We start from the raw sequence: 12,495 nt of genomic DNA on the forward strand, positions 1-12,495 counted from the left end.
TAAATTAAAAGAATTCTGCAATAGTAATGTTTTATCACCATTTCTACAGCTTCACATATTTATATCATAGCTTAAACCATTTTTTAATTAATTAATTATTTAACTCGTGCTGATGTTTATGTCGGGGTGAGTAAATTACGAGATGTTCTGTCCCTTTAAGAATTGGTCTAGCTTGTCTCTTTAAGAGACAGCGCGTGGATTTTAGGGCGTGGTCATGTAGAAGTAAGCCAATAGGATTACGCGGAGCCCTCTGTTCTATGACGTTCACGTTCAGAGCACGCACGCTACGTTCGACCCTCCTCGGTAAAGATTTGCACTTTGTTAAAAAACACGGATCTCTAATGAACCCAGTACACGGACATTGTACTTAGTAAACTAAACTGAAGATGCCAGCGCAAAGTGTACTTATAAGAGATTCCTCTTTTCTGACGAGGGCACTGCAGCAGTACTTGAGTTTGTTAAAGAAATATCCAATCCTTACCAAATCGGTTACGAGGTCAGTTTACGTTTTTTTTTTTTTTTTTTTTTTTTTTTTTGGGAAATTCACTTAATGTTAAATTTAATGAAAGCTGATCGTAATATAATAGACTTGGTTGAACCACTAATCAATTATTATAAATGAACAATACTACATCTAACTTACATTTAATTCTGCTTGCAGTAGAATTTGTAGAGTAGAATTCATTTTGTTATGCTCAAAACAATAGAACACAAAATCTAATATCCCAGCAGCGTATTGTCATTTCACAAAAATCTTAAAAGCAGTTTTTTCTTGTTAGTCAGAATCTCTTGTTGGTTCTGATCATGGTATAAATTATTTCTTCTAGTTAGTAAATTTACACCTATGAATTGTGAAATGTATCTAATGTAAGATAATGGTAATTAACACTCAATCTTATATTAATACATTTATTATATATATTCATTATTTGTTTAATTATTGCATACTTTAATATTAATATATCAGGTAAACAGTAAATCAGTGAGTATATAATTTAACAATAATAATGAAATATGAAAAATTAAAAAGGTTTTGTTAGCATAATATGTGAGTGCGTACTGTGTATATTTATTACATATATATAAATATACTGAACATACTGGTAAAAAAAAATTATAGCGTTAAGGCACTGTAAGTCGCTTTGGATAAAAGCATCTGCTAAATGCATAAAATTATATAAATATATATATATATATATATATATATATGTGTGTGTGTGTGTGTGTTTGTGTGTGTGTGTAAGAAAAATATTTTATGTTTAAATATATGATATATATATATATATATATATATATATATATATATATATATATATATATATATATATATATGCTAAAAATATACTTATATAAATGTATATACATGTAAATATTTGAAAAATATATACCGTATGTGTGTATTTATATATACATAATAGATAAACATAGTAATCACACACATATTATGTATATGAAAATTTTTTTTTTGGATGCCATTAATCGAGATTAATCGTGTGACAGCACTATAATATTTATATAATTAATAACTACGAATAATGTTTAATTTTATACATTAGTTTAACTTGAAAATATACCATTTAAAAAATATTTTATATATTTAAATATATTTCTATTTAATATAAAATCATTAAACAATAAGCTAAATAAAAAATAATAATAATCAAACTTATTAATAAAATGATTTGTAGTAGTAGCAGTCATATATAAAGATATCCTTTATCCATTACTTTTTTTTTTTTTTAGCTTAAGCCATGAAGGACTTTGCACTGTTTCTCTATTGGTTGTTTGGGAGGGTGGGGAAATCAAGTCCTGTTAAAAGTAACACTCGCTTTTGGACCAAACACAGAAAGACATGTATCTAAATCTTTAGATGCCAGGCAATGGGGGATCAATGATACAATGACAGTTTTGTTCTTTCTTGCAGTGGTATTCTCTCTTCTTTGGGAAATCTGCTGTCTCAAGCTTTGGAGTACAGGAAAAGCAACAAAGAAAATAGCCCAAAAAAGAAAATCAGTGTTCTGGGACCCTTACACTTTGCAGTATTTGGGTAGAGTAGCAACGCATTTCAATTCCATACACCCCATAATCATGTAAAATATATATTTTATTTAAATATTTCAAAGACTACGCATACATTTCACATTACACATAAAAATAATAGCAGGATTGTTAAATAACTTACAAATGTCTCTTTTTAATTGTTCTTTTTCAGACTTTTTATCACAGGTCCAGTCAGTCATTACTTCTACCATCTCCTGGAGGTGCTGTTTCCAAACACGGTCCCATACTGCCTGATCAAGCGCCTGCTGCTGGAACGTCTTATATTCGCTCCTGCTTTCCTCTTGCTCTTCTATGTGGTTATGAATGCTTTGGAGGTAATGTTTCATTATAGCTCGACGACTTTGTTAGATTAATCATGGTTTTTTTTCTTTGTTTTATGGAAAAATATGCTTTCTTAAAAAAACAGCACAACAGTATTACTTGATTTCTTCGTGTGTTTACACTTACCTCATATTCTGGGAATACCTCTATATGCAACTTACTTGTTACTGACACATTGTTCTACCATTTACTGTCACGCATGGAGAAGTTGGTAGTAAGTGCAGTGAGATGGGTGGAGTGTGGATGAAGCAAGTGTGCGATTTTCTTAACTCTGGAATGTGAAGCAACAGGACTGATTTTCCTCTGATTGACTCTGCCTGCATATTGTAATGAGAGGAATGGAAATGCACATTGACAATATCTCTATGATATCCTGAAAATAATGCAAATGTGATCTTTGCAGGGCAAGACTCTCGCAGATGTTCAAAACAAACTTAAAACAAGTTTCTGGCCTGCGATGAAGATGAACTGGAAAGTTTGGACCCCGATTCAGTTCATCAATATCAACTATGTACCTGTACAGGTAGGTGAAAGAACATTCCAACAGTCCTCTCTTCCAAATTGCATAAGGTTTCTCTAAACAATTATCTCATTTTCTTTGCACAGTTTCGAGTGCTGTTTGCAAACCTGGTTGCTTTATTCTGGTACGCCTATCTAGCCTCGGTCAGGAAATGAAAGCACAAAACCGGCTACAGCAGGCCTTGGTTGAATCCAGTTTGTGCCTTTAATGGACTGCTGTGCATCGGATACGTTTTAAATGTCTTCCAGTAAAACTAACGGGGAATATTGGTAGGTTTCTGGAAAATAACTTGTGATGTGGATCAGTAAGGAGATATTCCTGTTACTTGCACTGACGGTTAATGAATTGTTGATGTGTCATGAATCATTTAAGAAAAAAATCTGCTTGTGGAAGCACCTGACAATAATGTCATTACTTACAATATATTGATCACAAAATTATTTCAGCGGTTATTAATACTAGAGCTATCTTCACTGTGAGTTGATGTACATAAATAGCAATGGTCTTGCTAATATATTTTGTATAATGTCATAGCCCGATAAATACATACAATGTTGTTTTTATGACACTTGGTTTAAAATAATTACCAGCTCACACACACCAATAAAAAATTGATTACAAATATGTTTTATTTCACCTAACATTATGATTTAAAGGCTCTTTACTGTATGCCACTGTTTTAAAGAGCGTTATATTGTTGTATTTAAAATGTGAAGGGCACATTTCACACCACATTTATAGCAGCTTTAATGTTAAGAAATAAAATATACTTATTACTTTTTTTTGCTATAAAAATGAAGTTGCCTCTTTCACAATCACAAAATCAGTTTTAAATATTCATGATTGTTTTAAACTCACCCCCAGGCTTGGTTTCCTTTTCAGTGATTATTCAGCAACTTTCTGTTTCCATACTTCAGAAAAGCAGTGAGTATAACAGGCCATAAACATGATGCAAGATACAAACATGGTGTGTTTTATTTGTGTAACGTCCATTGCAATTATACTCAACACTCAATAATAATGGTTCCAAGTGTGAGTTTTGAAGTGAAGTGACATACAGCCAGAATTCATGCTCTGCTTTTAACCCATCCAAAGTGTGTGTACACACACACACACACACACACACACACACACACACACACACACACACAGCAGTGGGCAACAGTTGGGGGTTCAGTGCCTTGCTCAAGGGCACCTCAGTCGTGGTATTGAAGGTGGAGAGAACACTGTACATGCACGCCCCCCACATACAATTCCTGCCGGCCCGAGACTCGAACTCACAACCCTTCAATTGCAAGTCCGACTCTCTCACCATTATAGGCCACGACTTCCCTTTTCACAGTGATGCCATAGAAAAGAACTATATTTGGTTCCCCAAAGAACCTTTCGGTGAACAGATCATAAAATATTTATTTTATAATAATCCTGATTCACGTTGACTTTAGATTAGTTAGCAACGAAAACGAAAAGGTGTTTCATTGACAGCTGCTTACACAACCTTTATTTTTCATTCTGCTCTTGAGTGAATCATTGGTAAGAGGGTTTTCCCCATGATCACATGACGAGGGAAACCCAGGTGATCCAGATACACCCTACAGAGAGACACACACCCTCTAGAGCTGAACTTATGCAGCGTATCAGTCTGAGAAGACTCAACACTTTCCATTCATTAGAATGTGTCTTACCACGTTATGTGTTTGGTTTCTGGAGACATGGTGCCCTTTTTTATGACTATGAGTGAAAATTGTGATGAAATATTTATTTACATAGAGCTATGTTTTCCTCAAATTGCAAGATCAGTAATTCAAGTATTAATATGAGCTATAGATATTTCTTATCTTATTTTATGTATTTATTTATTTATTTTCTTTGAAGAATAGGGGATCCCTTTAAGAAAACCTGGATATGTGAGGTATCCTAAGTATGAAAGTGATTTACAGACCTGGATGTCATGTAAATTACAGTAATAAATGTCCACTTTCTTTTTTTCATAAAGAATTAGCATTTACTATAGTTATGTCAGGCTTTTTGGGAAAAACTTATTCAGTAATTCACAAAAAACATGAGAACCACAAAAATATAAAAAAATAAAAAAGGTCAAAACTGGAACTTTCTTCAAATGATTTGAGTTTTTATTATTATAGTCACAGTGAAAGATCATTCATCATGATAAAAGATACAGTTATATACAATGGAATTATCCTCATGAGTTCTGAAGAGGGTTGGGCTACACTTTATTTTAAGGTGTCCTTTTTACACTGTAATTATACATTTATGTACTGAGTAATACTGATTAACTACATGTACCAACGTACTTTACTATGGTTAAGGCTAGGATAAGGGTTGACTTGGGGTTACTTGCATGTAATTACAGTATGCAGAATTTACTGTTATTATAATTGTCACGTACGGTGATGCAGGAACGAGAAGAGATCCAAGTGCAGGTATGATTCTTTATTAAGGGTAAGACAATCGGGTAAACAAGCCAGGCAGGGTCAAAACCAGAAGATCCAAAACAAAACATAAACAAGACACGAACACAAGGGAAGGCAAGGACGACGGACATGAAATAACTCTGACATTAAACAAGGACTCCGTGACACAGACTGAGACAAACCGGGTATAAATACACAGAAGGATGATGAGGGAAGTGGAGACAGGCGGGGAACAATCAATTAACACAAACAAGGAGGAAGGTGACCAAATAAGGGAAAGTGAGACCTCTAGTGGACACCCAGGGATACACAGACCAGACACTGTGACAATAATAGTACATGTAACATGTAACAAGGACACCTGAATGTGTTCCCCTGCAGACATCTGCAGATAAATAGCCAACAATGGAATTGCATGAGTTCTTAAGACATTATGAAGCAAAAAAACTCACAAATTTGAACAGCGAGTATAACACGCCTATGGTATTTAGCTACATCATTAACAAATCTAAAGAGAACAGTTTTTAGTCCTTTTTGCACACATTCACCCGATCACCCTCCTCGCAGACGGAGAGTCATGTGAATGCTGCTTCCTGAGCTGATGTCGTATTCCTGACCACTGATCCAGAGTGCAGACCGTAACTGCTGAGGGTTCGAGACTCATCCTCAAGGCTGATACGTGAACCGTTATCGGCAGACAGCTTCTGTTTGTAAGAAGGTTCTCCGAAGATCTGAGAGATGAGTTTCTTCAGTTCACCAACTGTGGCTCCACCGCTCACTTCCAGACGCTTCACATCTCCGCCCAGCAGTCTTATTATCAGCTCCATCACCTTCAGATGAGATTAAATATAAAAGAATTAAAAACTGACAACTACAGCACCATTTAGTTACTTAAAACTGGAGTTAATGTTAATGCTCAATGTTTTCATGGGTATGTGGCTTACCTGTCTGGTTGTTTAAATGCTTTGCTGAATATGGCTTTCGTTGAATGTTATCTTCAATGAGTCTTGTAAGATAATGTGCCTCTGGTGAGCAAAGGCATGAATATATAAAGCGTCAGCTCAAGCCCCGCCTCCAAACAAAACAATGTTTCCTTTTCAAAAACTTGTTCAGTCACTTTCAGTTTCCATTCTCACCAAATCGCTGATGTAAGTCCTGAGAAATCATTGATCAACAGGATGTTCAGTGCAAAAAAATAAATAAAATAATAATAATAATAAAATCAAATATGAAATATTAATTTATCCATTCATTCATTCTTTTATTTATTTATTTAAAAATCTCCTTTAGCTGAATTTACACAGCCAGCCATTTGTGGGTCCCAAAACATTCTAAAAATAGAAATAACCTTTAAAGAACGTTCAGTAGGCCTATTGGTTCCCTGCCGCTAATTACAAATAATAATAATAATAATAATAATAATAATAAATAAATAAAACCTTCTTGCAATGTTCTGTTTACCCGCAGATAATTTTCTAACTTGGATGCAAAACAAACAAACATGCTAAATATAACAAACAATAAAACCAAAAATTATAAATAAATAAATAACCTGCAGGAACATATGAGCGCTTGGGGAACGTCCTGTTTTTGTATCTTATCGCTATCCCATATTTGTTTTCTGTAATCTACATTAAAATCAGCATAGGCCTATAGTTTATACGCTGTTTATAGTTAGCCTATAGTCAGTTTATAACAGCGTATGGTTTAGTCCTTTCCTTCCTTCATCAACCTCATAAACATTCAAATTAACATTAAAAAATCAATGTAACAAAAAAATTAATCAGTCACCTTCTTGAGAGTTTCATTCACACATAACAGGGAATCAGAGATCATTGGAATGTGAGAATGTTCCACCTGCTGATTGGGGAAATCCAGGTAAAGTGAAGCACGTCATACAGAGTGAATACACCTCCATTTGTGACGACACTGCAGTTCAAGGCCACAGTTTTGTTTTCTGTTCTGGTGTCAGTTATGCCTGCTGTCCATCCATTATATGATAAAGTCCAACCAGTTCCACCTGAGACGTGGCAATCTCGTTTCTGTACTAATTATAGTATGAACAGTGTTTGTGTTTACTGCCCAGGATGAGCTTATCCTTCACTAAATATTCTGAAGACACTTTTGAAGTTAAAGCAGCTTATATGGCTACAAAGTTAAAATAAAAGTTCATTTAAGGAACTATTCTGAATTATTTAACATAAGAGGCAATTAATATATGTTTGGATGCAATCTACTTCTATGTCAGTTTTGTCACAAAATGTGTATTTGTTACTAAAACTATTTCGTCTGCTTGTGGAAGCACCTGACAATGATGTCATGGTTTTGATTGGTGTATTTGATTAATTAAAATATATTGAGCACAAAATAATTTTAGCGGTTACTAATACTCCTGCTGTTATCTTCACTGTGAGTTAATGTACATAAATAGCAATGGTCTTGCTAATATATTTTGTATAATTTCATAGCCTGATAAACGCATACAATGTTTTTTTTATAGCGCTTGGTTTAAAATAATTACCAGCGCACACACACAAAAAACGTATAAAAGAAAATAACATGTACATAATATTATGATTTAAAGGCTCTTTACTGTATGACAGTGTTGTAAAGAGGGTTATATTGTTCTATTTAAAATGTGAAGGGCACATTTCACACCACATTTATAGCAGCTTTATTTTTTAGAAATAGAATATACTTATTTCTTTTTTTGTTAGAAAAATGAAGTTGCCTCTTTCACAATCACAAAATCAGTTTTAAATATTCATGATTGTTTTAAACTCACCCCTTCTCTGAGTTTCCTTTCCAGGGATTATTCAGCAACTTCCTGTTTCCATACTTCAGAAAAGCAGCGAGTATAAACATGATGCAAGATACAAACATGGTGTGTTTTATTTGTGTAACGGCCATTGCAATTACTCAACACTCAATAATAAAGCTTCCAAGTGTGAGTTTTGAAGAGAAGTTACATACAGCCAGAATTCATGCTCTGCTTTTAACCCATCCAAAGTGCACACACACACAGTGAACACACACACAGTGAACACACAGTCGGAGCAGTGGGCAACAATTGGGGGTTCAGTGCCTTGCTCGAGGGCACCTCAGTCGTGGTATTGAAGGTGGAGAGAGCACTATACATGCACTCCCCCCACCTACATTTCCTACCGGCCCGAGACTCGAACTCACAACCCTTCGATTGCAAGTCCGACTCTCTCACCATTATAGGCCACGACTTCCCTTTTCACAGTGATGCCATAGAAAAGAACCATATTTGGTTCCCCAAAGAACCTTTCGGTGAACAGATCATTAAATATTTATTTTATAATAATCCTGAATCACGCTGACTTTAGATTAGTTGGCAACGAAAAAGAAAAAGGTGTTTCATTGACAGCTGCTTACACAGCTTTCATTTTTCATTCTGCTCTTGAGTGAATCATTGGTAAGAGGGTTTTCCCCATGATCACATGACGAGGGAAACCCAGGTGATCCAGACACACCCTACAGAGAGACACACACCCTCTAGAGCTGAACTTATGCAGCGTATCAGTCTGAGTGTCATGTCAGCTGTCTGATCACCCTGTTTTTCGGTGTGTGTTTTTGTTTATGTCGTCATTTCATGCGCACATGGTGTTTTGTTTTGGTTTTGATCGTTCGTCTTGCAACTATCTGTGGCGTTCCTCCCTCCCCCTCATTACTACAGTTTCCGCTTCTAATTGTTTGACTCCACTCACCTGCATTCAATGTTTGTCCATCTCTTCCTCTATTTATTCCCGTCTGACGCGCCAATCGGTGCCAGATCGTCGTTCGACTACAGCCCATGTGTAGTCATTCTGTCTAGTCCTGCTCTGTCGTGCCATTGTCTGCTGCTACTGGTTTTGTTTTGCTTTTTCTATTTTTTCCCCTCCCTCATTTACTAGACCGGACCCCTATACTCCTCAGAAGTGTTTTGGTTTGCTCCGTGACGGGCTCTCTCGTGTTCTCCTCCCTCCTCCACTTCCTACGCGGCCGCGCCATCGGGCGCCCCCTGCCGGGTGTTTACGAAAGGACATTCAAGCCTCTTATTTTCCTGCTGGACATTTTTCTATTATTTCCCGGCCTGTTTTTGTTAGTTGGAGGGAGTTTTTCTTTTGGATTTTTTTTTGAATAAATTCTCACACCATACCTGCATCTGTGTCCAGTTGTGTTCTTGACAGAACGATCTGGCCAAGATGGACACAGCAGGCGCAGATCCTGTCAGAACCGCAGTCACCCAGCAGGGTGTTCTTTTAGGCCAGCACGAAGCCAGATTGACGAACACCACAAGGGAGGTGGAGTTCTTAACCAACCAAGTGGCTGAGCTGACCACCCGCATCCAAGAGCTGCAACGAGAGGCTGCAAAGGGTGGTGCAGCTCACCATCTTCCTCGCCATGAGCTTGAGCCCCGATGCAATAACCCACCACCCTACGATGGAGACCCCAATTCCTGCCGGGCCTTCTTGTCCCAGTGTTCGGTGGTGTTTGCCTTGCAGCCACGCACATACGCTCTTGAGATGTCCAAAGTGGCTTATGTATTGACTCTTCTAACTGGTAAAGCTAGAGACTGGGGTACTTCCGTCTGGGAGACTCAAGCCCCTTGTTGCGCCTCTTTTAAGGATTTCCGCCAGGAGATGGAGAGGCTATTTGACCGCTCTGCCAGAGGTCAGGAAGCGGCTGACCAGCTAGCACGGCTCCGTCAGGCGGGTCGCTCAGTAACGGACTACGCTATTCATTTTAAGACTCTGGCAGCGACCTGCGATTGGAATGAGGGGGCCTGTCGAGCTATGTTCCGTGCAGGGCTTGATGATGACATCCAGGATGAGCTGGCCACTCAGGACTTGCCACGGGACTTTGACGATCTCGTTAATATGGCGTTGCGGATCGAGGGTCGCCTTCGCCGCCGCCGTCAGCGCCTGGCAGTTCGTCCACCCTGGAGGACCGAGGAGTCGTCACCTGTTTCCCCCACCGAAACCACTGAGCCGGAGCCTATGCAGGTGGGGCGCCTTCGGCTCACTCCGCAACAGAAGCAGCAAAGACTCACCCAAGGGCTATGTCTGTATTGTGGCAAGTCCGGTCACTTCGCAGCAGGCTGTCCGTTAAAAGTCAAGGCTCACCAGTAAAGAGGGGGATCCTGGTGAGCGCTACCCCTTTATTGCATTCCCCCTCCTCTCGCACTCTCCTTCCTGTCTCAATTCAGTTTGGTGATATTTCTAACTCCTGTGCAGCACTGGTTGACTCGGGAGCTGAGGGCAACTTTATGGACCTCTCCCTAGCCACCCGTTGGGGGATTCCTGTCATTCCTCTTCCTGAACCTATTCCTGCCCGTTCATTGAATGGCACTTTGATCACCACTGTCTCCTATGCTACCCCTCCTGTCAGTCTAATAGTCTCGGGCAATCACCGTGAGGTAACCACGCTGTACCTTCTTGAATCCCCGAGTGCTCCCATTGTCCTGGGGCACCCGTGGTTGGTGCAACATGGCCCTCACGTGGATTGGTCGAGCAACTCTGTCTTGTCTTGGAGTAAGTTTTGTCATGCGTCTTGTTTGGGTGCTGCCTCTTTTCCTGTGTCTGTGTGTCCTGTCTTACAGGTGGAGGCTGCTGATTTGAAGGGGGTCCCAGTGGAGTACCACGACCTGTGCCAGGTGTTTTGTAAGTCCCGGGCCACCTCGTTACCTCCACATCGTCCTTATGACTGTGCCATTGAGCTCCTCCCAGGCACTTCTCCGCCCAAGGGTCACTTGTTTTCCCTTTCAGGCCCTGAAAGAGAGGCCATGGACAAATACATTAATGAATCCCTCAAAGCCGGTCTCATCCGACCCTCTTCATCTCCTGCAGGTGCTGGCTTCTTCTTTGTCAAGAAGAAGGATGGCTCCTTGCGTCCTTGTATAGATTACCGAGGCCTGAATGACATCACTATTAAGAACAGGTACCCCTTGCCTCTTATGTCGTCTGCCTTTGAGCTATTGCAGGGAGCCAAGGTCTTCACCAAGCTGGACCTTCGAAATGCCTACCACCTGGTTCGTATACGTGAGGGGGATGAGTGGAAGACAGCTTTCAACACGCCCACGGGACACTTTGAGTACCGGGTCTTACCATTTGGTCTGACCAACGCCCCAGCTGTCTTCCAGGCCCTGGTTAACGACGTGTTGAGAGACATGGTGAATCAATTCGTCTTCGTGTATCTTGATGATATCTTGATATTTTCCCCATCTCTGCAGGTACACACTCAGCATGTTCGCCAGGTGTTACAACGGCTGCTGGAGAACCAGCTCTATGTTAAGGCGGAGAAGTGCGTTTTCCATGCCCAGTCGGTTCCGTTCCTGGGGTTCGTTGTTTCGGCAGGGGAGATCAAAGCCGACCCCTGTAAGGTAAGGGCCGTTGCCGAGTGGCCAGCTCCTGACTCTCGTAAAGCTCTGCAGCGGTTCCTGGGGTTTGCCAACTTCTATCGGCGGTTCATCCGGAACTTTGGTCAGATTGCTGCACCTTTAACGGCACTCACCTCTCCCAAGGTACTGTTCAAGTGGAATACTGGGGCACAGGAGGCCTTTGATAAATTAAAGTCCCGTTTTATCTCTGCTCCTGTCTTGTCTATTCCAGACCCTGAACGTCAATTCATTGTTGAGGTGGATGCCTCAGATGTCGGTGTGGGCGCGGTCCTATCTCAGCGGTCACACGAAGATGGTAAGGTGCATCCCTGTGCCTTCTTCTCCCACCGCCTGAGTCCCCCAGAACGGAATTACGACATAGGTAATCGGGAGTTGTTGGCAGTCAGGCTGGCTTTGGGGGAGTGGCGTCACTGGTTGGAGGGCGCAGCTCAGCCCTTCCTGGTCTGGACGGATCATAAGAACCTCGAGTACATCCGTTCGGCCAGGAGGCTGAGCTCCCGACAGGCTCGCTGGGCCCTCTTCTTTGGTCGGTTCAATTTCACCCTGTCATACAGGCCCGGGTCCAAGAATATCAAGCCCGATGCACTCTCTCGTCTTTTCGAGGCTCCTGAGGGGAGGGAGTCTGCAGACACCATCTTGCCCAAAGGGGTGGTGGTGGCATCCCTCTCTTGGGACATCGAGAGACGAGTAGAGGAGGCTCTACTTAAGGGTCCTGTGCCGAAGGGGGGTCCAGCGGGTAATCTCTTTGTTCCCAC

At 40.1% G+C, this 12,495-nt stretch overlaps 1 protein-coding gene across 1 annotated transcript; it reads left to right on the forward strand.

Annotated features, from left to right (window-relative positions):
• Nucleotides 1-280: 280 nt before the first annotated feature.
• On the forward strand, nucleotides 281-3,577 carry pxmp2 (peroxisomal membrane protein 2). Its single transcript, XM_026212716.1, has 5 exons — nucleotides 281-496; nucleotides 1,925-2,047; nucleotides 2,213-2,375; nucleotides 2,786-2,905; nucleotides 2,989-3,577. The coding sequence occupies exons 1-5, from the start codon at nucleotides 387-389 to the stop codon at nucleotides 3,055-3,057; spliced, it is 585 nt and encodes a 194-aa protein (XP_026068501.1). The 5' UTR covers nucleotides 281-386; the 3' UTR covers nucleotides 3,058-3,577.
• The last annotated feature ends 8,918 nt before the right edge of the window (nucleotides 3,578-12,495 follow it).

The sequence above is a fragment of the Carassius auratus genome, chromosome 30, assembly GCF_003368295.1.
Source record: "Carassius auratus strain Wakin chromosome 30, ASM336829v1, whole genome shotgun sequence".
In the NCBI taxonomy this organism is placed as follows: domain Eukaryota; kingdom Metazoa; phylum Chordata; class Actinopteri; order Cypriniformes; family Cyprinidae; genus Carassius; species Carassius auratus.